Source organism: Diadema antillarum, unplaced genomic scaffold (assembly GCF_040938485.1).
Source record: "Diadema antillarum isolate AM-2024a unplaced genomic scaffold, OU_Dant_1.0 seq00001833_RagTag, whole genome shotgun sequence".
NCBI classification, from domain to species: domain Eukaryota; kingdom Metazoa; phylum Echinodermata; class Echinoidea; order Diadematoida; family Diadematidae; genus Diadema; species Diadema antillarum.
In genome coordinates this window covers 33,607-60,346 of record NW_027272506.1, presented here as the reverse complement: position 1 = coordinate 60,346, position 26,740 = coordinate 33,607, and the positions used below count along the sequence as shown (strand labels likewise).

Here is a 26,740-nt window from a genome sequence, read left to right as displayed (position 1 = left end):
GGCGTTGCAAATCATCTTCTGAAAATTATCTATCAACTCATCTTCTGAAAATTATCTATAGGCCTACATAGGACATGACGATATGGGTATAACAGAAGGCCCATCACAAGTCAACATAGCGAGAAACATCTTTAAAGTACAACACTGCCATTGTGATCGACCTAGAAAATAACTTTTGTGTAAGTAAAAAATATACATGAGTAAACAATAAACAGTAATGAATGCTGTCAGATAATATATAGGCCTACTACTTTTGAAATAGAATGAGTGTTGATTTCAAATGTGTGAGCCAGCATGTGTAACCAGATAAATGAACTTCGATTCATTCTCTGTTATGCATCAAATACATGCGCCATTATAGTTAAAACTTGAGAATTAATGTCATTTCTCATATCCTTGAATACTCAACAGAACCGATCATATTCACTTTGCCTGAAGGGAAGAAAGTTCTACATCATGGAATCACATCTTTCACATCTCTCACCAAGCCTACTAATGAATAGCATGGACACTTTGTGTCCTATCTCCATTGATTGCATAGCAAATTTACACCGGTATTTTTTCATGGAACCTGCGTTTACAAGCTTCGCTTTTGCGGTTCCATCATATTTCACAAGTTATAGAGAAATGTCTTATGTACATTATGCATGCTGACACACTTTCTGTTCATGACCCGACTTATAACATATTTTGTATCTTGCTTGATTTGTATTCTTTTTTTGGATGTATTTTGATGTCAAGTGAAATATGAAAATAAACGTGCTGGAACTGTAAACTGTGTCTCGAGTGCAAGACCAGTGCAGTTTCAGTTATTCAATATTCAATATTCGAAATGAGACAATATGGGCATTTCACCATCTCCACATATTATCTTGCTACTGACTATGCAATGTGTGGTGGTATTTTTGTCAACTTGCAACACACTTACCCTAAACGGAACATCAGTCTCCATAAAGTTACCGCCAACAACAAAGTTTCCCGCTGTTGACAAGTCTAACCGTGATTGGCCAGCCTTTGTCGGCAGCGATGCGATCTCCTCACAGTCCATGTAGACTCGAATTTGATTCCGATTGACGCCAACCCCTACCTGATGCCATTTATCATCAGCAAATCTTTCCTCCACAAATCTGCCAAGGAAAAAAAAGGAAAGAACTTTCATTTTTATCTTTTAACACATTGATATAAAACCAAATTGTCAATGGAATGTACTGTCAGAGCTAAAACACAACTCATATTTCTTTATTGAAATTATTTCATTTCTGTATGAAATCTATTACTTAAAAGAATATATCGGCAAAAATCAAATCAAATCAAATCAAATCAAATCAAATCAAAATCAAATCGGCAAAAGTTTTTAGGAAAATCAGACAAGAACTAGAAAAATACGCTGAGAGTGCAGACCTTTCCGAACAGCCAATTTCCATATATACACATATGCTGAAAATTGTCCAATTTCCCAATAAACATGCCTTGTGTTTACGTCATCAGCTTTCAGCTGCGCAGTGCCTTACCTGAGCAAAGCACATGCATTTGAACGTGTATCAAAAATCAAATTATGCACTGCTTGAACTCCAAAGTTCATTGACCCTATCTGCGAGGAAAATTTTCCAAGATCAATATCAAAATGAACTCATCTGTTCCATGAGTCATTATCAACTTTTCCTGCAAGTTTCATCCAAATCTATCAACAACTTTTTGAGACATTTTGCAAATAGACAAACAAACAAACAAACGCCGATGAAAACATAACTATATAAACCCTGAAATTGTTTTATATAGAACTCAAAAAAAGTCCAAAATTTTGGACCATTAAAGGAGCATTTTGGAGTATTCATGATCTCATTTTGGGGAGGTGGAAGAGATAAGTTTGTCTCATGTAATATGAATGCATTTGATTGTTTTCATAAATAAGCTTTTCATTACTAATGATAAATAATTTCTACATAATAAAATGATTGCACTATCAGCCCAACAACATTGGATAAAGCTCTTCAACTTTAAATGTACAAGCTACCTAACAATCTTATTTCATGGTCAAGAGCCTGGCTGTGGCTGTATTGCTGTCCAGTCCACGAGAAATAAAGTAAAAAAATAAATAAAAAATCTGGGACGACCTAAAGTGATTGTGACAGCAGCTTGACAGGTAGAAGACTTCCTGACATGGTCAGAGAAAGAGCAAATCCTTTGGAAGTCAAAGCCTGAAACAGATACTTTTGTTTGTTTTCATATCTCACTAACATATTACTGTATATGCCATACATTCAGCAAGTCTACTTTTTTTGAGTGTGCGAGTCAGGATTTCACAACAATTTCACGAGTGGTTAAATTTGCGATTGTTGAATACAGTGCTGAATGGAGAAATGTATGTGCCTATCATATTTTATGTGGGGAGCAGAGTTGATATTTTTGCATGTTTTTAACCTGTTGAGGACGGACTGATTTTGCTATAACACGCATTTCCCGTAGACACTTGCCCGAGTATAATCGGGACGGGTCCTCAACAGGTTAAATTTACCAATAGCAACTGACTCACAAAATTCACAAAAAATAAAAACCTCATAAAATATTTGTCATATACTGTAATCTGCACACCATTATTCTTGATAAGAACAAACAAAAAATTAAAGCATACTCAGAACAGTGTTTGAAAGATTTGAAGCTAATTTTGTGCAGCACTTTAGCATTGTCAGTGTTGAATCTAAAAGGAGCAAATTAGAAGCTAACAAAATACATGTTTACTTGTTTAAACCACATTGCTTTATTGCATAAGCGCACGAGTCACTTGAAACTCACTTCATACTGGGTTACAAATATCAGGAAACTACCACTGTTTTAGGTTATATAGTGGGAAGACCTGAAAGTTTGCACTATTGTCCAATATTGCCCTCTCTGTTATAAATTACACAAGTGCATCAGATCACCAACAAGGGCATACGGAGCAAACCTGAATGTATGTACATTACAAATAAATTCAACACTTTCATCTTATACCAATAAATAGATTATACATCATGCTCTGATGATGTTTTAGACAATGCAAGTTGTTGCTTTTTACTCTAGCTCTTTTTTTTTCATTCATTTTCTGTCTCTCCCCACAGAAGGAATGGCTCCACACACTAACAATAAAATAAAAAAACCTGCCCTCCACATTATTGCTTGAACTTGGCATCATCAAAACCTTCAAAAACACCTAAAATTGGTTCTTCCGATCATCCAAAATACATCAATGTCAGAGGTTACTCGGCACCTGAGAAAATAAACAGAGGAGTGTAATAATCCCTGCAGGAGGATGAGGAAGAATAAATCATAAATCTGAAATTCATCCTGTCAGTCGCTGCGGTCTACAGTAAAGGTCTATCAGAACCGTGAAATGTGAGATGGAAAGCAATGAAATCGGTTTCAATGGCAAGCTTCTTGAATTCTCATCACAGAGAAAAGCCTCAACAACACGGCTCAATAGGCGTTTTCACATCAGCCCGATAAAAATCCAAGCTCGAGATATTTTTCGCGATCGCAAATTACCGCGCTATTTCATTTCCCATTCACATCAGCCAGAACATTATCAAATAGCGTGCTAGTTCGCATTAATTATCCTGCTATTTCGAAAATTTCCCGAGTTGACTCGAGAAATTTTCTCGATCAATTAGCGCGCTAATTTGTATTCATATTATCAAATAGCGCGCTATTTCGTGAGTGGGCTAATTTCCCGAGTCAGAAAATAGCGCGCTATTTCAAAACATCAGGCTGATGTGAAAACGCCTAATGAAAAATATCAGGAAAGTATCAGTAGAATAAAAGTGCAATCATTTCAGATCAACATGACATTTACTGTTCTAGAAGCCTAACAACAATGAAGTCATGACAGCAATGCAGCACCCACTTCCCTTAATGCCCCAGTCACATAGACATCCCGGATCACCCCGGACCACCCCGGATCTGATTCAAGGAGAGATCCGTGTTGACGCCGGGAGGCCAACACGGCAACTTTTGGAGGTAAAAAACATCTGGCGTCATCCGGGGATTGCCGTGTTGGCAGAGCAATCCAGGGTGATCCGTGTTGCTGCTGTGTAGATGCCATGTTGATCCGTGTAGATGCCGTGTTTGTCCGTGTAGACGCCGCGCTCTTCCGGCCTTATCCGTGTAGCTGCCGTGTTAATACCGTGCGTACAGTCATACCAAAATCTCGGATCTCCCCGGATCTCCCGGACGTCCCCGGATTTCCCCGGATCACCGTGTAGATCCTTGAGCATCCGTGTTTATATGTGACTTGGGCATTAGGAGCCTTCATTAATAGTAATCTTTAAAGGACAAGTCCACCTCCATACACATGTAAGTTGAGTGAATGCAGCAATAAGCCAGTTCGTAATTAGCTCAAGTGCACGTTGGTACAAATGACCTTTCTATTTTCTCAGTTGGTTAGGCACTTCACTCATACTCAAGGCAACATAATGCGTACCGGTAAGTTTGCCCGGCGTAACAATTCTTGGATTCGTGTTAAACAAAAATGATCTTGCATAGCGAGACCAGGTGACCAGAATGGTCCGTCAAACAACCTTCGGGGGAAGCATCCATTTTTTTGTTTTGTATTGAATGCATTAAAACATGTTTATATTCGCATTGCCAAATACCAGGTTTGCTGTCAGGTGAATGTACTTGATGGCAAGTTTCATGTACAAGGATTGCACGAATAATCATTATATAACAGATGCTTATCTCCGTAAATTTAAAAACCATCATGCCTTTTGTCACGAATGACCTTTTTCTGCTCATGCGCAAAGTAAAACTACGAACTGGCTTTAATATATTAGGAGAACACATCAGGGAGGGTTTGAGGAAAATTGGACAATCCGTTCGAAAGTTATGAATCTGCGCAGTCATTGCTGGATGAGAAGACTACTATAGTGTATGATGTCACATGCATATAGAACGATATTAGGAAAATATAAAGAGAATTTCACAAAATTTTATTTTTTGAAAAAAAGTGCTCATTTTCTTGACTTGTCACTGATTTTTGTTAAGGGTAATATTATTCCCCCTGCCTCCTGAAAGAGGCAAGTCAAGTGATCCAGATTTTATTATGTGAGAAAAGTGAAAATATGTTGAATTTTCTTAATATTTTTCTACACAAGAGACATCACAAGCTGTAGTAGTCTTCTCATCCAGCGATGGTGGCACTGAGCCTACAAAACTTCGTAACTTTTGAATGGATTGTCCAAGTTTCCTCAAACTCTCACTGATGTGTTCTACTTATATTGCTGCATTCACTCAATTCACATGTATACGAAGGTGGATTTGTCCTTTAATAACACTCTGTAAAGAGAACTCTTGAAATTGCAACATTTCAGAAAGAGAAAAACAAAAAATATTCCGAACAAATCTTTCTCCTTTTCTCACTGCTTTGTGTCAGCAATTTGAGCTGATGTACAACAATAAGGATTCATTTCAGTTTGTACTTAATGAAACGTACATGATGGGTGATTGAAGATAACTGTAGGAAGTTGAGATTTGCATACTTTGGTATAAAAAACCTAAATCTAGTACTGAAGCAATACAATTTATGCTAATGTGGTGATCAGAATTGGAAATACTGAAGTGAAGGCACAGCAAATGATCATTTTAGTAATTAAAATAACTTCCCTTTAATCTCTGGATTAAACTGCCTCATTATCAACCTGACTGACAGAGACTGGAAATTAGCACAAGCTATATTTCTCTCAAGGCATGTTAAAGGGTGTGTACAGTTCTGGTCGAGGTGAGGATTTAGCTTTTAACGTTTTGCGGGATATTCAGAAACCACTCTATGAGATGTCAAAGAGCATGCAGTTGTAAGGGGTATCAAAAGTTTATTCGACGAAAATCGATTTTGAAATGGCTGAGATATCCAAAAACAAGGTGAAACAAAGAGATCCTAATAAAGTTGTGGCATGTCGCCTTTTATTATTAGCACTTTTTTGGATATCTCAGCCATTTGAAAACCAATTTTTATCAAATAAACGTTGAATCCTTCTTAAAATTACATGTTCTTTCATATTTCATAAGAGGCTTTTCATTATCTCACTTAGGAATGTTCAAAACATGAATCCCCATCTCAACCATTACTGTACAGTCCCTTTAAGGGTTAAGTTGCATGTGCAAATAATTTCCAGACATAGCAGCACCTAGAAAGGACAGAGTTGGAGATAAAGAGGGAGAGAGATAGAGAAGAAATGGAAGGTAGGTGCCTGGAGAATCTTTCAGTGTAAAGACTGACTCTGAGGGGCAGAGGAAGTATAGGTAAAGTTCAATGCCACTGCAGTAAAGAGAAAAGATTCCGAGCTGTAGGTGAGGATCAACAATGGATAACTTCCTGTATAGCAGAACCCTAGCTGTCAGCCATTTCCCTATCTCCTTATCTCCATGGCAGCTAGAAGAGTGCGACAATTTAAAGGGACTGTACAGTACTGGTTGAGGTAGGGATTCATGTTTTGAACATTTCTAAGTGAGATAATGAAAAGCCTCTTATGAAATATGAAAGAGCATGTAATTTTAAGAAGGATTCAACGTTTATTTGATGAAAATTGGTTTTCGAATGGCTGAGATATCCAAAAAAGTGCTAATAATAAAAGGCGACATGCCCCAACTTTATTAGTATCTCTTTGTTTCACCTTGTTTTTAGATATCTCAGCCATTTCAAAACCGATTTTCATCGAATAAACTTTTGATACCCCTTAGAACTGCATGCTCTTTGACATCTCATAGAGTGGTTTCTGAATATCTCACAAAACGTTAAAAGCCAAATCTTCACCTCGACCAGAACTGTACACCCTTTAACCCTCTGTGCGCTTTGAGTGCCGACTGGCTCCTGATTGGCACAGAAAACCCTACAGCATTGTACACACTGTCAAAAAACCATGGCACTGAAAGAGTTACTTAATTTAACCTGTACGAACATATACACCACAAAGTATCCATGCATCAACTAGACTCTTCTTCCAGGCACATTACGAAGTGGTGCCCATCAGATGTCTTTTGCTTCCACATATTTTGGCAAGTGTACAAAGGCTACTGATACATCAGTCAGGATGTTACACTGACTGCAACACTTTGTAAAAAATGCCTAGCAAGACAGCAGACTTGTCCCATTTGTATTAGATTCAGCATTTCTATATTCTCTTCATTAATACTACTGCACGCGCAGAAATTTCTCTAAAGTATATAACACTTCAATTACAGAAGAGCACAAAGGCCTGTGTGTAAAATTCAATAAAAACACCAGTATTGTTTTGAAAACATTTGTGAAACTTTCAAATCTTCCAGAACTCTCTTCTTTGTTTTCTTTGCTCATAATAAAGGCTGAAATATTTCTGCTAAATATACATTTGTCTCGATTCCCCTATATTTAGCAAAAAAAATCATTCAATCATGCATGTCGAGCAGTCTCCTCCACATATTTTTCTTTTTACATCCCTCTCACAAGCATACCTTTGAAATCAAGTCAAGATTGGGCCCAATTAATGAAAAGATTTGCTTACACTAACTGTCAGTGGTCCCCCCCCCCCCCCTCCTGTTCAGATGTTTTCCAACTTTGGCCCAGCCCAGTCTGAGTGACAATGCACTCACATCAGCATGTTGGTCCAACTAATAGTCTAGACCAACACTAGAATGGTCAAATTAAAAAAAGGTTTGAAGTTTCTCACGCTTAACAGCTCACAACATTCTTTCATACAACATGGAAACAAACGAAAACAAATGCTGTGCCGTGAAATAAATAATACAAGCACGAGAGAAAAGTATAAACATTGTCATGGCAACCATTTTAACCTCTCTGGGGAGAATGTCCCCTGAAAGAAAGAACAAAAAATTGATCCAAAAGCCAACAACCTGTCAACCCTGAAAAGCCATCAACACACGTCTCCTTAGGAACTGCAGTGGCACTTCACACCCCCCCCCCCACCTATTTAGTAATGGGAGGATCTACTGGATGATAGATAGACTTCTACCTTGAGACAAGACAAGGACACGTGTCTCCAGCAGGTTGTCTAAGCCTGGGATGACTCATTTCACCAAGAACGAGAAAGTTGCTGAAAAACATGACTCTACATTTTCTTTTAAATGGCATTTTAAGGTTGGTACTGTTTGTCACATTTCACTTTATTCATGCCTTTCATGGACACCCATGCTTATACTTGCTGAGCTAGACTGCAGACTGCAGACAGTTAAGAGAAGGACTAGATATGCATGTCTACAGTGGTGGATCCAAGGGGGGAGTGCATTGGGCACGCCCCTCTTTATTTTCTGTTAAAACAAAAGAAATAACAAAAAAAATGGGGAAGGGGTGCATGCAACCCCCCCCCCCCCTTCAATTTTGTAAAGGCGCCCCCTCTTTACGGAATTCCTGGAATTGCCCCTGTGTCTATGTCTCACACAGCAAGTATATACTTTGGATAGTTTGTATTACATGTTGCGTATACTTGGTGCAGAAACTTACAGATATTGCCTACTGATTTTCTTTCTTTTCTCTTTTGTTTTCATACAGCTCCTGTTCGCTGCCTGGCTTGCTGTATTCTATCACTATAGTAAACTGACAAGGCAAACTATGGAGCCCCTGGTTAGGCCCTTCACAAGTGCCCACCATTGCGATGCAATATATATCTTCAATCCAAGTCATTTCAAAGCGTGTGTATGATAACTTGGGGTTGTCTTTCCAAAGCAGTGTAGGATACAGAGTCCTGTTGCACTATTGTATGAAGAAAAATGAAACCAAACTTGTAACAGATACACACAAATGTTCAATAGTTTGACATGGATGACAAAGACTGTTAAGTTAGGGAAATCTTACACATTATTACCTCCGCCAAGGGGGGAGGTTATGTTTCCATTACTGTTGGTTTGTTCGTTCGTTTGTTCGTTCGTTTGTCCGTGCGCAAAATAACTCAAAAAGTAGTTAACGGATTGAGATGAAACTTGCAGGAAAGGTTGAGAATGACACAAGTACCAAACGACTAACTTTTGGTAGCGATCCGAGAATTTTTGGGGAATTTATGAAGGATTTTTGATATTTTGGCAGGTAGGGTCAATGAACTTGGGAGTTCAGGCTGCGCGTATTTGAGGTTTGCATGCGTGCACTAAAGTGCGTGCTCTAGTTTCTGCTAGGGCGAGGCGTGCGGTGCAGCTGAGGGTTTATGACGTAACAAAGGCTTCTATATTGGGAAATCGGGTGACTTTCAGCACATAATGCTATAAGTACGTATGGGTTGAAATCACTGATATCTTGATGGAAGAACAAGATCAGTGCCCCGGCTGTGGAAATGAGCTGCATGCTTGGCGGAGGTCTGCGCTCTCAGAGTGCTTTTCTAGTTTCCAGTCATGTTGTCTTGCATCACATCCAAACAAGTGGAGATCGCTCGTGATCACTTAACTTTACGCAGAAACAAGCAGGAATTTATCATGGCTCTGTAATTGAAACTGTCTGCCTTTCACATGACATTTTGGCCCTCAAACATTTTCCATGCTCTTACACAGCAACTGAATGATTCATCAGTGACGAGAAAGTTCTTGGCTCATTTAATGCTAAACAAACATTGCCAAAAAGCACATTTAGTGCAGGACAATCCACTCAATGCCTCTGCACATGAGGCTGTCCCTTTTCGCTACTTCCTTTTGACAGTTCGACATCACAGGCATGGCACCTAACTTTTGATTGCCAGTTAAGTACCAGTGTGATTGATTTCAGGCCTGCCTGTCGGGACAATGCACTGACGAAGCAATTATACTGATCAATCTCCTTCCTGCACAATTCTTGCAGCCTTTCATTGCAAGAAAAAGATTATAAAAAAAACGCAGCATAACATTGCAGAACAAATTTGTGACAGAGGAAGAGTGAGACACAGTCTACGAACGTGACGAATGCACGTAAATCTTGACCAAACTGCTATGCACCACTATAAATCAATGATCTCTCACCAGTGTGTTTATTTGCTTTTGTGACAGAGCAAAAAAAAAAGATAAACATAATCTCACATTTTGAAATGAAATCACACTACATGTTCATTTCTCTTCCTATTCAGACGTTGAAAGTCAACTCAGAGTACAAATGAAAGTCGGCAAGCAAAGTTTTGGCTGAAAGAAATTCATTTCAAAGTCTACTCCGCAGATCTCTTCCTCTTTCCTGTGAAATGGAATACTGCAAAGAATGTTTGAAGCTGCAACCATAATCAGCATCCCATTATTGTAAGATGAAACAAAAAAAAAAAAAAAATCCTACATTCATTGAAATTAAATCTGAAACACATTCGTGCTTTTAATACACAAAATGGCAACGTGCATACTTCTAATGCCTATTCATTTGTTAGAAAAGCAGGTCCAAAGTAGGAATCCTAGTACCTGTATCTTAGGACAAGATGTCTTTTACCGAGCTACCATGTCCCTCTTTATTCAGGTGTATAGATAGATACCTGGTCACAGGTGATGCTAAACAGGGTACTGTAAACCACAATATTTTCGCGGCATGAAATTTTTGCAAATTGGAGCCGACAGCCGTTTTCACAGCATGAAATATTTGCGAGTTGCCTCTAACATTCAATGCATATAGTGTAGACAAAAACTTTCCTGTGCATTTTAATTTCGCGAATCTTGGCTCTCGCAAAATTCGCAAAATAAAAATGCACGCGAACATTCCTCGTTGTACAGTAATGATAATGGAAGGACCCTCTGTCAACCCACTGAAGATGAGCAGATTTCACTATAACACGCATTTTGCATAGACACCTACATGAGCATACTCGGGACTAGTCTTAAATGGGTTAAAGCAGTAACACGACTGAAGAGGCTATCCTGGATAAAAGATATGCCTACCATATTCTCTAATGATAATTAGTCATTATAGCCATGTCAACCAACATCTGACAATCCCCCTTTCAAATAACAACAACAACTACATTCACAAACAGATTGAGAGAAGTGAGTTGTGCAACAATTTCTGAATATCATCGCAAAATGGCCAAGAGCCATTTTTTAACATTTTACAGTAAGTCCATCATCAGATAGAGCAACATAAAACCTTTCAAGTGAAACCTCACTTGCCACATAACAAGGAATCTTCTCAAAGTTATGATTAAAAATATCCCCATATTTTCTTGTTATTTTCAATGTTTTTTTCAGCAGCTTTAATTGGAAAATATCTCAAAATAACAAGAATGGAGTTAGTTCGTTCTGCGAGAAAACTCTCCAACTCTGTCTTCTTACCTGTACGACCTCAAGATGTTTATCCTCAGCTGGACCTCAAACAGGGTCAGTCCCATCCGTAGTCTGAGCAGGATGTTGTTGTTACCGTCCACCACAGTCACAATATCACTGAGATCCTCCTGGCCATACTGCATATTAATTAGCACGCTAAAACTCTCTGGGAAGCTGGCAAAACAAGAAAAGACAGGACGGGGAAAAGCAAAACAATACAAGAGGATGTATGCATCAGCAGAGAGAAGACTCAGCAGGTATAAGCCAGCTCGGAGTTTGCTCATGGGCACATTGGTACGAATGACCTTTCTTTTTTTCTCAGTCAGTTTGAGGCACTTCACTCATTTTCAGAACGTAGCTTTATACATACAAATTTATGGGATTCATCAATCCTGTCCAAACAAAGAATAAACCTGTGTAGACCAGATGACCAGAATGATCCATCAATTAACACTTGGGAAAGCACGGGCATGTTATCATTTTGCATTGGATGTATTGACAATCTCTTTCTATTGATCATGGCGAATAGCATTTTTGCTGTCAGGTGGATGTGCTGGCAAGCAGCATTTATAAGGATTACTATGAATAATCATTACATCACAGATGCTTATCCCAGTGAATTCCATAGCCAACATGCCTGTTGGTATGAATGACCTTTTTCCTGCTCATGTGCAAAGTGGAACTGCAAACTGGCTTATAATTCTATTGCACAAAACATTGACTTCGCTACAACAGAAAAAAAAAACAACTTAAAATGGTACAACACTTTAAATTTGCTGTATAGGTATTTCTATACTGAAATCACTAAAAAGAACCCTTACAGCATCCTTTGAAGTAGAGGCACAAACAAGGGACAGGACACGGTTAAAACTACTCTGCATTTAACTATTGATAAGGATGCAATCCAACCCTAGGAAAAATTATGAAGAGGGTATACAGCCTTCATGCTCTCCCCATCAAAATTATACCCTTAGTCATACCAGCCTGATTATAGGCACAACAAGAACTGAGCAACAAGATACAAGATGGTGCACTTAAAGTGCAGTTCCTTAACAATGTTGTCGTTAACTTCAAATCACAGAGTAAATTTGCTCATTATAATCAGACATGATATAGGCCCTAATTCAGAAAGTTAAGAAATTTTAAATTTTCAGTATTTCTACCAAAAACTGATGTTTACAACCATACAGAGGTATAAAGGATGTCATCTCTTCATTAACTCTCCCATTGGTTTGCAGACAAAAGTACCGCCAGAAATCTATATTAGGTGAAAGAGTTAACAGTCAAAACCTCTATAACCTTAAAAAACTGTCAAAGGATATAATGAACTAGGATATTACATAACAACCACAAGAACACAACTTATTTTTGTTGATTTCATGTCAGGCAAGAAATTCAATGAAAATATGATGTATACATACATTTCAAAGGGATGCTTGTGAGTGTGACAAGATAACTTTTTCCAATCAATTGTGGATATGAGGTTGCTCCTAAAATCACTCTCTTGTAAAACATGGGGGAACTTTGTCTGATTCTGTGCTATTTTCTATCAAGAACAACTTGGTCATGGTCTGGAACTGTGCTTTAAAATAACAAAAAGTAGTATGGCACAGGCCAGTTTTGACAAAAATGGCGATGCTTCAAATTGTCAAACCCCCCATATTCTTAATTTTTAATAACCGTACAATCTCTGCATAATATTGTATCTGGTGAATCCTGCAAATATTGAATATTTCCCAGTATGGAAATTTTCACCATTTTTGCACTATACTGAACTAGAGCAAAAAGCAGGTGATTACATTGTTGTTTGTTTTTGTTTTTGTTTGTTTGTTTTTGGTTTGTTTGTTTGTTTGTTTGTGTTTTTTTTTTGGGGGGGGGGGTGTTTAAATGTATGTACAGACTGAATATTCTTATCCACAAATTGCAAACAAGTACTTTCATGAAAATTGGCTCAGTGTGAAAACATTTAGGGCCTTGAAGTTTCCAATATTACTGTATTATACAGGCGATGAAAGATTCTAAGGCAGAAAGACATGTGTAGGCCTACTCCTGGGGTCAGAAGTCAGCAAAATGAGGGGGGGGGGGGGAGTGCGGAGAGTAGAAAAGAGGGAGGAGGGGTAGACTCCCCTTCGACACAATACCGGGGATTACCGTGTACCTTGCTCCAACCACGTTGGGTGTGGGAACTTTTATGCTGCCCTTTGGCTTAAATTTGTAGGAGAGACATCCATTTTCTGCCACAACTTCTTTTATTTTCCCTGTCTTTGGTGCTCGGAGTCTCAGTTCTGCCAGCAGATCCACTCCATCTGCAAACAAACAGAAAAGTCATGAGGATTATCCAATGGAAGGAATGACAAGAAATATCTAACCTGTTGAGGACGAGTTGATTTTGCAACAACGTACATGCACTTCCCATACACTTCCCATACACACCTACCGATACCCGAGTATCAATACTCTGGACTAGTCTTTATTGAGTTAAATATGTTTGACATGTTTCATGGGTTAATGTACAGAGTGGGTGATTTTAACAATTACAGTTTACAAAGAATATATAATTCATGTTCAATCAGTTTGAGAGAGTGATACTACAAAATTCCTGATATAGAATAAGTGTAATTCTTTTATTTCATGATTCATTATTCCAAAGGTTCTTTAATCTAAAAATGAAATCTGGTTCGTTAATCTGAAAATGTACCAACTGCGTTGTACTAACAGACCTTCCAAACTAGAAACCTTATTTCACTTTCAGATTAGCATACCTTGGCAATAACAAATCTCTTTTCATTTTTGGATTAACAAAGTTTCAGAATTATGAACCTTATATCATTTTTGGACTAACAAACCTTTGGAATAAAATAACTTATTTCATTTTCAGATTAATAAACCTTCAGAATAACAAATTTTCAGAATAAAAGCCTTTGGAATAACAAACCCCTATCTCAGTTTTGGACAAACAAACCTTTAGAATATCAAAGGGACTGTACAGTACTGGTTGAGGTGAGGATTCAGGTTTAAAACATTTTTTGGTGAGATAATGAGAAAACTCTTATGAAATATGAAAGAGCATGTAATTTCAAGAAGGATTCAACATTTATTTGATGACAATTGGCCTTAAAATGGCTGAGATATTCAAAAAAGAGATCCTCATAAAATTGACAGGCCAAGACTTATTAGGATCTCTTTATTTCACCTTGTTTTGAGATATCTCAGTCATTTCAAAACCGATTTTCATCAAATGAACTTTTGATTCCCCTTTGAATAGAATTAAAGAGTTTGTTCGCAAAAACCGATAAGTCCATTTTAGAAAATTTTGAAGTACGGCCTCTGTCATAAAGTACAAAATAATACCTTTTAAATGATATATTGGTCACTACATATAGAGGTATACATTTTTGAAGTTATGGTCAAAAGAAGCAAAAATTTTCTTATAATTCTCTTTATTTTTCTTGACCTTCAATCGCAAATATCTCCATTTGGCAAATATGGACTTATCGGTTTTTGCAAACAATGTCTTCAATTGTATGCTCCTTAACATTCCATAGAGTGGTTTCTAAATATCTCGCAAAATGTTAAAAGCTGAATCCTCACCTCAACTAGAACTGTACAGTCCCTTTAAATGAACCACCAGAATACAAACTGTAACCTAAATTACCAGTACATAGTATTTAAGTATAATTGTATGCCAGAAAAGCAACATGTGTTCTCTATGTATGTACACAACGCATGCATGTGAACAGTTGGATGATTGCACAACTTGATGGGGGTATAATATCAGTTAGGGAACTACACCACTGTATAGAATCCATATATCTAATTTAGCAGGACTTGGGCAAAATTCTGATTTTGGTAAAATTTTGATTTCTACAGGCAATTATTTAATGAGGGTGACAATATGCAAAACTGTCTTTATAAGTGCTCTGCTAACATTCATTAACCTTTTGAAGATGGGCTGATTTTGATATATACACACATTTCCCATAGACACCTGCCCGAGTATACTCTGGACTAGTCTAGAACAAGTTAACTGTACACATTTGAGTTTACATCACTACCGACCAAAGTTGACCAAAATATAAGACATGCATTCATCGTTTTTCCCTACAATGTATGGAATAAAACATTATTATACTTGATAATCTGTGCCAAAGTCTTGGACAAGATTTAAAAATTTCACTGACAGAAGTACTGTAAAACATGATATATTCCCGGCATGAGTTTTTCGCGAATTGGAGCCGATGGCCTTTTTTGCGGCATGAAATGTTCGCGAACTGCCACTGGCATTCAATGCATGTAATTTAGACAAGAACTCTCTGGTGCATTTCAATTTTGTGAATCTTGGCGCTCGCGAAATTCGCCACATTAAAATGCACGCGAACATTCGTTTTACAGTACTGCATGGTCTGCACACACATTTCTGTCACCAGTTTCACCATGTTTACGCCATATATGCATTACTATAAGCTTCGTTTACAAGGTATGCAAGGCGAATGTTGTCTTCCATGAGCATGTAATCTTGGTGTGAGAAGGTGTCACACAAGTTTGTCCTTAGATGTTTCCAGAGAAACAACAACCTTCCAGAGAAGTGCTATACAACCTTGAAGAGCAAATCTAATCATGGCTCACTTGGTACAGGGCAGCCAACCTGCCCCTAGAACTTGAACGAAATAAAGAAGGACGACACTGAGGAAAAAACGGTAAAGACTGAAAACAGCTGTGTGACTGTCACGCACTGGACTTCAATGCAAAATGAAACATTCTTGACTTGGAAGTCACAAGTAGAAAAAAAAAATCAATGTGTTTTTTCCCCCTCTGTTGTCTACTACACGTAACTCAAGCAATTGATACATATATGAATGCACATTTCAAAATATACTCAAAAGACTGAAGAGACTAACATTTTCCTCCAAAATGTGTGTGACAATGTTTTAATCACCGTATCTGAGGACTAATACAATCATTATTACTGTGCAGATCACAGGCATGTAAGTGCAGTTGGGGAAAAGTAAGATTTTATGAAAAAATGAAAAAGAAAAACAAATGAATCGTGCAGACATCAAATTTCCTGAAAAAAAAAACAAGCAAGAAAGCAAAAAAGCATAAATCCAATGAAAAAAAGTAATAATGAGCAGATTGATGACCAAAAAATCACTAAACAGGTCAAACAAATGTAAAGGCATGAAAATACAAAGTATGAATCCACAAAAACTGAGCTCTTTAGTCACATGAAGATTCCATTTAGTCTCAAATATAAAAGTGGACTCAAAGTGATTTGCATTGAAATAAGACAATGCATACAAATAAAACAAAAGCAGCACAAATGGAAGAAAATAAAATGTTCTAGAGAAACAAAAAAGAAGACAGCATCATGCAAACCAGCTGTGAATGATCTCGAAGAGGATGGAGGAAACTGGTAAAGAAAGATGGTGTATATTGGACACTTAGGTGCAAAATGAGAAGGATAAACTGCTAATGGCAAGTTCAAGAGCTGGATATAAAGTCAGGAAAACCTGTAAAGACAACTTTGCATTATTCCCTATTCATATCATTTCTAATGGTATGGTGACTGTCATGTTTGGTGGTGAGTTATCTTCCTTTCGCTTTGAAACAAGTCATCACAAAATTTCCTCCCCTTCTCTCTTTTAATCTTTTCATATTATCTAGCATGAAGATTTCAAATCCTTTTGTCTTTGAAGTTGTCAAACAGTACATTACCCTTCAGACATCTTTAAGAAGAGAAATGGAAAACATCAATATATTTGATGGTCAAGGTAAGAGCAATGACTGCCCTTTTCAATCAAAAAGTGATGAAGAATATATAAATCTTGAAGTCATATGTGACTGAGGCAGATATCTCCCCCCCCCCCCCCCCCACCTCCACCTTCCTTTGTAACTACCAGAAGAGAGGACAACCAGTCTCACTGTACCAATGCCCTACCAGTGCTAGTGCTCGTGGAATTCTGGGCATTTTATCCCATGTCCACCATACAAAAGGGGTGCGATAACTCTAGGAATTGATTAGAAGTGACATCCTCATCCCAGACTCCTACGGTGTAGAAAATTTGGCGGATACCAGTCGAATAGTAGTCAAATATCCTCTCTCTGCGTCTGCACCTGTGAGATGGCAAAAGGAAGAGTTGAACATCCATCCACTGTGCGTTTTTGGAATGCACAGGAGTGAACCATTAACGAGTGACAAGAACCTTCTCAAACGGATGACATTTTTTGGGGGGTAAATCTCTTTGTGTACATCATCAGAGGCTCTCATGGAGCAAGGTTAGAATAAAGTGCCATGGTACAAGACATCCAGATAACATGCATGCACTGGGAAACCATAGTTTTTGTTGCTAGAGAGTTGTGGGGCAATTTCCCAAAACTGTGACGCACGGCGAATATGGTCACTGGACTCCCACTGCTTGCAGGGAGCTATCCTGCCCTCTTGAATTTAGTCTTTTGACTTCCTTTTCTCAAAAACTCAGAGGGATTCATATATCTATTGGGTCAGTTTCAAGGCCACCAAAAATGCTTTCTTTTTCTTTTCATGCTGAGTTATTTAGCTAACCTTGCACATTCTCATTCTAATTACTAAGGATGAACGCAAAAGAGAATTCCAAGAATTTAAGATTTTTTTTTTTTTTGCTACATGCACAACACAAGTTGATAATCTAAGGAGGTTGAATAAGCCATGGTTTTTTGTTTTATTTTGTTTTGTTTTTGTGACTTGTTGATTGTAATTTCATTGCTATTTAAAGGGATTTTATAGTTCTGGTTGAGACCTAACCTCAGGTTTCTAACATTATTAGTGAGATAATGGGTAACCTCGTACACATAAAAGAGCAAGTAATTTCAAGAGGGATTCAACATTTATTTGATGAAAATTGGTTTAGAAATGGCTACAAGATATCCAGAACAGAGGAATCCTAATAAAAGATGGGACCCCCCTTTTATTACGATTGCTTTGTTTTACTTTGTTTTTGGATATCTCAGCCATTCCTAACCCATTTTCATTAAATAAACTTTGAATTTTTCTTAGAATGGTATGCTCTGTACTATACCATAAGTGGTATCTCGGTATCTCGCAAAAAGTTAAGAGCCCAATCTTCATCTCCACCAATACTGTACTATCCCTCTAAGCCACAACCACCGCATGATAATTAATGACTGATGAACAATATTCTACTAAATTAACATCTCGCTAGGACTTTCAAAATTTTGACTTTGAATTTGAAATCAGAATCTGTGTCTGTTGATGCAGCAAATCTGCCGATCAGTCCAAGAAGTCATAGAAAAGATTGTGAGGTGCATTCACATCTACTGTCAAATACCATAGTACAGTCAAACCTGCCTATAGTGGCCACCAAAGGGAAACATAAAAAAAGTGGCTATTGTAGTTAGGGTGGTGCCCATTTTGAACTTTAACATTTGCATTGTATGATAGCATAAAATACCATAGCAAATGCATGAGCAGCCATAATATAGGGATTTTTTTGGTATGATTTACTTCATTTCAAATTTTCTTTTAGCTTAGGCCCTACTTCTGTTCTTTTGACAGGACTTGGTAAAATTCAAGCAATGAATAAGCTTAAAGGGTGTGTACAGTTCTGGTCGAGTCGAGGATTTAGCTTTTAACGTTTTGCGAGATATTCAGAAACCACTGTATGAGATGTCGAAGAGCATGCAATTCTTTAAGGGGTATCAAAAGTTTATTTGATGAAAATCGGTTTTGAAATGGCTGAGATATCCAAAAACAAGGTGAAACAAAGAGATCCTAATAAAAGGCATGGTCTGTCGCCTTTTATTATTACCACTTTTTTGGATATCTCAGCCATTTGAAAACCAATTTCATCAAATAAACGTTGAATCCTTCTTAAAATTACATGCTTTTTCATATTTCATAAGAGGTTTCTCATTATCTCACTAAGGAATGTTCAGAACATGAATCCCTACCTCAACCAGTAGGCCCTACTGTACAGTTCCCTTAAGTATCATGGCTGATTTAATGGCTCAACTAAATTCTAGTGGCCGCGTACACTTATACCATGTGTGAAGAAAAAATGGAACAAACAGAGGGTATGACATCATTCTTAAAAAAGATGGCATAGTATTTGTGGAGATGGGGATTGGGCTTTTAACTTTTTGTGGGATACCAAGAAACAGTACAGTACAGAGCATACCATTCTAAGAGGAATTCAAAGTTTATTTGATTAAAAGATCGGTTTTGGAATGGCTCAGGCATCCAAAAACAAAGTGAAACAAAACAATCAAAATAAAAGGTGGGTTCCACCTTCTGTTAGTATTCATCAAATAAATGTTGAATTCCTCTGGGAATTACATGCTCTTTCATATTTCATACGAGGCTTCTCATTATCTCAAGAAAAAAAATACTAGAAACATATAGTTATACAAAACCATAATCCCTTTAAGCGCTGAAAAAAAAAAAGCACAGAAACACACCTCTGTCAAAGTTGGTGTGGGGGAGTCATTCTTATCCCATCTGGTTGTATTAAAGTATCAATAACAGACAAGAAGATGAGGCTGTGTGGGTTGATATACACACATCTAGAATATACTAAGCTTGGCAGTTTGAAAGTGAGGGTTTGTTTCATAGTAAGAGCATCCCTCTATTTTGTCTTCTGGTGAGTGTATAAATCTTCTCGCGGGATCAGTTCCGGTATAACATGAAAACCATGCATCGCATGACGTCTTCTGCGGTTTGCTCAATCAAGAGGTCATTCCTATGTTCAATGTCAAGGCTGCTCTCAGAGAGTAGAGGAGGCTTATTGCACAAAAGAATGTCTGCTGCACGACTTTGACTTGAGCCCACAGAGGTTGGATGCAAAGGGAGGGGGGGGGGGGGGGGGGTAGAGAGAGGAGTGGGCTTGACTACCGTATGTCCCCTAAAATTACAACAGGACCGTCCGCAATGATAACTTTAAAACCAGTGAATCAATCCAAACACAATTTCAGGGTATGAAAATATAACCAAATCCTACAGAAAACCCCATCCCATTTGTTTCAGTGGTAAAAAAGAAATGAGGAGTTTTGTAGAGCATGTCAGGAATCCCTTCCCTCCAAGTTCTGTCCATTGTGTTCACACGTTAATATGCAGTTCCAAGAGCATCCAAGTGCTAAACTTGGAAGAATCAGGACCATGACATGCTTTACAATAATCCACATTTCTCTGTGACCACTTAACCAAATTGAATGGGGTTTTCTGTAAAAAATAGAGCTAAGATGTTGTCTTTTATGACCCTGAAGTAGCATTTAGACAGTTAATCATAATGGGAGTTATCAATGCAAAAAGCCAATTATAAGTTTTGTTTTGTTTTTGTTTTGTTTGTTTGTTTGTTTGTTTGTTTGTTTGTTTGTTTGTTGTGGGTTTTTTTGGGGGGGGGGCGGGAGGACATACTGTACAATGTGTAGCCTTTGCAGGAGGTCATGGGTTCAAGTCTTGCACAGCGCACACATATACTGGGACAGGTACAATGGCACACAGAACGGTCATCAATTCCAACTTAAAAGACCAGTAGTTTAAAATATGACTCATTGCAGTTGCACAGCACATTTATGAATTAAAAACACAATCCACAACTACAGTCCCCTGAAAGCCCAAATGGAATTTTGGTTTTAAAACAAGCTGGGCATGATATCTTTAAACATACCCCTAAAAAAATGTTGATCTTTAAAATGGGTAAACTGAAATCAAGATATTTGAAGTGATGTGATAAGAATTAGGCCAAGTAAAAAAAGAAACCAGTTTCTCGTCCTCGCGCGCATCGATTTTGGCCGCCGCATCGATTTTTTTACTATTTACTATTTTCAAAATGGCGCTGAAACTACCAAGAAATTCATAATTCTCGTCCCAGCCCGCTCCCCGCCCGCATCGATTTTCAGTTGCCGCATCGACTTTTTTGATATTTACTATTTTTCGGCCGCCGAAAAGAAAATCGACAATTCACCTACAAATCGTGATGTCTCATTTCTAATTACGCCTTGCGTTCTCTACTTAGCTGTAGTACAGCTGTAGCTAGCTTCTGGGTAAACGCATGCATTTCACACTGCGACTAGTGTGAGCTCGAGAAGGAATGACCCACAAAGCAGTCGAACTGTAGTTGGTGATCGGGCGCGGGCGCGGGCCTGGGCTAGCCGTGATGTACAGCGCACTCGGTACGTCGTGAACGCGATAGCGGCAACGTTTTTTGCGATCAATCGCTGATATTCCACGCATATTTCGCGCATTGTTCGTATTTTTCCCCGTTTCTCATATTTCAAGCGGATGAATTGTACTGTACAAATGCTTGTGAGGAACATATCGAGTTTGTATACATTTTCATGTCGTTGTGACTACAAATTGTATGTGCATGTGTGTGCAGTGTCGGAAGGAACGGTGTCGGTGCAGTCAGTGCAGTGGCCGTGCGGCGCCGCACCTTATTGGCAAAGTGTGCGTGTCTGTAGCTAGCTGTCCAGGGTCGGTCACCGGTACCATCCCCTGGTCTGTCAGCTGTCTGCACGCACACATGAACACATTCGAATGTGTAGAAGCCCGTACACTCTGCCCTAGCAAGTTGTCGGACAAATTGGGCTCTCAGCCAATCAGATGCAAGGATTTCAATAGCTTGTAACAGTTTGTCAGAAATGCCCCCAGGTCTCTCATAACACAGCTACCAGAGTGATATTTCATTTCATAAATTGGATATAGAAAATAGTAAAGCCCTCTCTTGTTACCTTTCTCAGAATTACCAGACGAGAAACGCATATTACTTTCATTTTGACAATCTTTGAAAAAATAGTAAGATATCAAATAGTAAGGACCTCCCTCATCGCCTTGCTCAAAAAACCCGGACGAGAAACTACTATCTTTTTTTACTTGGCCTTACAGGAACTCAAACATGTCGAAGAGAGCATGGCTGTATATGGATTTCATGTGACAATGTTCAAATCAAGAAATTGGTAGGGCCCAGGCCAGTGATTTGATTATAAAATCTTTTGCCATTTAAGTGTACATATTTTCTGTATTTAATTATAGTCTTTTCCTAATGCACATAATTATACAATGTTAAATGTCATTATAGAAACAGAAGTAAAATGGGGTATTATTTACAAAATGTTTGCTTCTGGTATGATTTATCAACATTTTTTTGTTTTTCGTTTTGTTTTGTTTTGTTTTGTTTGGTCTGATGATAAAAGCACCGCAATGGTCGGACTCTCAATCAACCGCTTTTTATTTTTTCCTCGGTCTGTGACCTATCATATGGCAAAGCACAACTGAAACTTTTCTGGCAATGGGCAAATTCACCCCTTGTCTATCAAACAGGAAATTCTGCAGTTCGTGAATGGAGGATGAAAACTAGCAGACTGGAGTAGCCAGTGTGGGGCACAGTACTCTGTACTCAGACAGTGACATGGCAGTCTACTAAATGACAGGAATGCTGGAAAGCAAAGGGCTATCAATCCATCTTCACAATTCCTCTCTGATAAAGGGCATCATGTATAACAAACAGGATGTTGCTCTATTCACTTGAGTTAAGACAATTTTATGACTACACAACATAAACCATCAGGGCTCGACATTGTCTGTTTTTTTCTCTGGCAGCCTGTTTGGGCCACTAAAATCCTTGAATCTGAAATCTAGGTGGCCCAAGAAAGAAATGGAGTGGCCCACAAGAAAAAACAAACATAAAAATTCATCTTGAAATGGTAGCTTTTCTTAAATTTGGTGGCCCAACATCAATTTTAGTGACCCTGGGCCATCTGACCACCACTTCTGTTGCGCCCTGACCATACATGTATACCACAGATTAAAATAGCATCTTCCTCTTATGCTACACACCTTTTCAGAATGATAATTCTCATTAGATTACCATAGTAAATATCAATAATCATTATTTGATAGTAAACAATCAAATCAATTATCAAATACAGTGGACTCCCGTTATAACCAAGTCCTCGGGACTGGCGATTTTCTTTCGTTATATTGAAATGTCGTTATAACCGAACAAATAAACAATAAAAATAAATAAAGTGGATAATGTTATGGCCCGAATTTTTACTTCGTTATAACCGGAATTTCATTATAACCGTGTTCGGTTTAACGGGAGTACACTGTAGTCTATGCAATAATACTGATTCCAAGTGTTACATCAATCTACATTATCATCCATGGGATATATGAAGAGTTTGTTTGCAAAAACCAATAAGTCCATTTTTTAAGATTTTGAAGTACGGTCTCTGTCATAAAGTACAGAATAATACCTTTTAAATGATATAGGCCTATTGGTCACTACAAAGGTACATTTTTGAAGTTATGGTCAAAAGAAGCAAAAATTTTCTTATTATTCTTTTTATTTTTCTTGACCTTTAATCGCGAATATCTCCATTTGGCAAATATGGACTTATCGGTTTTTGCGAACAAACTCTTCATATTGTTTCCATACCCTCAGTGCTCGATATTACTATCAGCAGTGGCATGGTTGCCTGGGGCCACTAAAAATTGATATCGGGCCACCAAACTTCCATAAAGATTAACTTCCATAAAGATTATCTCCTTGGGGCTGATGGGGCAACTAAATAAAGATTAAAAATTGGTTGTTATGTTTCCTTTCATTTTTGGAAAAAAAATATCAGGGGACTGAAAATACAAAATGAAATGAAATGAAGGACAAATGGCTCTGAATGCACAAAAGAGAGGAAAGGGAAAAGGGAGAATGAGAAACACATGGTGAGAGATGAGATGAATTGCAGCAATGTGTTGGGGAGAGACCTGGGAGCTCGATCAATCAAAATAAACATTTCTGGCCCGGAAAATGAAAGGGCAAGGGCATTTGACAATGACGAGGGTGTGTTCAACATTTAAGGTAGCAGAAATCTCTTATGAACACTTCTAATGTTAACCATTTTTTTTTCCTGAAAGACAACATCAGATTTGTACGAGTAGTACTGGTAGTCAACCACCAGTCCAAACTTTTACACTGTTCTTATCAGTGTTTTAACCTAACTTAGAAATACATAATCAAATAAATATGCAATTTCATTACTGCTTACTCTAGTCTACTGAGGTAGATGAACAAAGTGATTATATAAGTACATATATATATATATATATATATATACACTGAAAATGCACGATGTAAATAGAGGCATTGTATGGACTTCATTAGAAGCATGTGTTGCTCCATAAGTAAGAGAAAACCACAACCACACCTCATAATCTGCCTCCAATTAATTCATCCAAAATTAGATTTAGGGTATGTCATATGAAAATATACTGATAAACCCTATGTTCCTTCTATTGTTACAAGCAGATATCATATTACAGGATAGCTGGAGCACATGAGATAAGAATATGAAGAGACATCACTAATTTGAATATTTAAAAATAAAACAAATGAATTTTTGATACAATACTTTTGGCAATAAAATAAGATAATTCCAATTAGAAATAATCTTTACAGCACAATATAAAAAAAAAACAGCACATAGGCCTATATTTGCTTCAAAGTGCATCAATGATTTGCCTAATCATTTTTGCTGGATAAGTCACTCAAGCTGAAGGACAGGTGCCTAATGTTTGGGAAATATTCCTATCCCAATTTTGTTTCTAAGGAATAAGAACAGGAATATGAATGACCACATAAATGAAATAAGCATCTTATATATTGCTGACTACATTTTTTCTGGTCCTGTCTTTTGAAAGAATTATTTTTCTCCATGCGGATGTCTCCAAAGTTTAATAAAGAGAAATTTATAAAATGTCATATTCTTTGACACAGAAAGTCAATAGAGTTCAGCTACCATGTGATTTGATCATGTCATCAAAAGTGGTACAAGTATTTTTGTTTGCCTTTCTCTAGGACCTACTCACTTTTGTGATTGTGTAATTCTGCACGCAATTGTCAGTGATCATTCAAACCACTTCTATGTCATTGTCATGGAGTTTATTCTCCTCTCACCTGTCAAATTCCAGATATCAAATTTCAGTGCCTGTGGGTTGATGCTCTATTGTATTAGTACATGTCTGATTTCAATATTCATCATGTTTCATAAAGTTGAGTTGAAAAAAAAAGAAATCTGTCTGTACTTGAGCCCTTTGTAGTTGATCAATGTACATTTCTTTGTTTCAGCTACAAAGTTTCAAAAGCCTCTCAATTCCTAGATGGGATAAACAAGCTGGGTCTTATTAGTTATGATAGCAGTTTGAGACGATTTGCAGGTTCCTCTTTCAAATAGATGACACTGAATAATTTCTTTTTCACTTTTCTTGCAGAGTTAAATCAATGCACTAGTAACCAGTTTCTATTCCCTTTCACAAGATATGCAGCAAAATTCAGAGGTGGGGTGCTAGAAAAGAAAACAATTTCAGAGCACAAAATTACAAAGGGCTTGAGTGGTTAGCGTTCTAGTTCCCTGCTTACCAAACATTATCTACTCCCAGAATATAAGACACATCTGCACCACATTAATACTCCTGCCATATGACCTAGATTACATCAACCATCATGAGAGTGCAATTGTGAGAGAAGTTGATACCCGAGACAATTCTCGGAGAGGAGTTGACATGTACGAGAGAAGCCAACAAAATAGAGAGCATCGGGAATATAACGAAGTGAATAAAAAGCAGTCGCTCGAGACGGCGATATAGAGACCAAGAAAACACTCAGCTCCCCCACCTGCTCCGTAGCCACGTCTACCACGGCCTAAACAAGACTCAATTTACGTCCTGCGGTAAATTATTTTCACAAATCAGACAAGCTACGAGTGTTGCTTACCCTGCAATTCTGCAGCCGCCCGCTCTCCACGCCTCTGCCCCTCAAATTCGGCCGAGCTAGCGGCTTGCGACGACCCACTATGTAGAGTTCCGCTCTTGATTCCAAATATTGCAAGCAAAAATATAACAATCGTTCTTACTTCCATGGTTTTAAAGTTTCGGCCTACATTTGCAAGTGTTCAGATCATGTCGTCTTCGTGCACGGTATTTATCGGATAAGCCAAAGTATGTTCCAGGGAGTCCTTATTGAAACTTCCGAAGGGTATCAATCTTCAGCCGCTTTCCCCTTCTTGTCGTTTGGCAGGTTTGACGGAGTGACCACAGGTGCACCTTATACCCGGGTCGATTGGTGCATAGCCAATGACGAAATAAGAGTACAGACGAAGTTTACTGACAATCCAGACCTGAAAATTATCATTTCTCATAGCGGGCAAAGGCGATCACGCACACGCGCTTGCACCAGTTGGTATCAACATCACGGTCAGTGCGACTGCTGAGAATTAAGTGCGTTGTACTCGAAGGAGCCACATCTTTTGGATGCAATTCCCCGAAGTTGCCAAAGAAATTTTCTGGAAGCTTTGATGACGTAAAAGTTAAGTTCCTTCCAATGGCTGGTCCGTTAGCTCGATGCAAAGTCACGATCAAAGCGATGAAGATCGAATGCGTTTCAACAAAGCCAATCCTCTCGAACACACGTCACAAATCTTTCAAGGACGTGCTAACTTCAGTCTTTACTTGATACATGTATTCCAGCTCGTTTTA

The 26,740-nt window shown here is 38.0% G+C and overlaps 1 protein-coding gene across 1 annotated transcript in view; it reads right to left on the bottom strand.

Annotated features, from left to right (window-relative positions):
* LOC139712637 (uncharacterized) overlaps positions 1 to 26,471 on the bottom strand; it is a 95,175-nt gene extending 68,704 nt beyond the window's left edge. Inside the window, exons 1-4 of the mRNA XM_071624446.1 lie at positions 25,980 to 26,471; positions 13,373 to 13,520; positions 11,224 to 11,388; positions 929 to 1,127 (exon numbers count right to left, since the gene is read on the bottom strand). Of these exons, the coding sequence (XP_071480547.1) occupies positions 929 to 1,127; positions 11,224 to 11,388; positions 13,373 to 13,520; positions 25,980 to 26,124 (657 nt within the window). The 5' untranslated portion in view covers positions 26,125 to 26,471. The remainder of the gene's footprint in view (positions 1 to 928; positions 1,128 to 11,223; positions 11,389 to 13,372; positions 13,521 to 25,979) is intronic.
* Between the last annotated feature and the right edge of the window lie 269 nt (positions 26,472 to 26,740).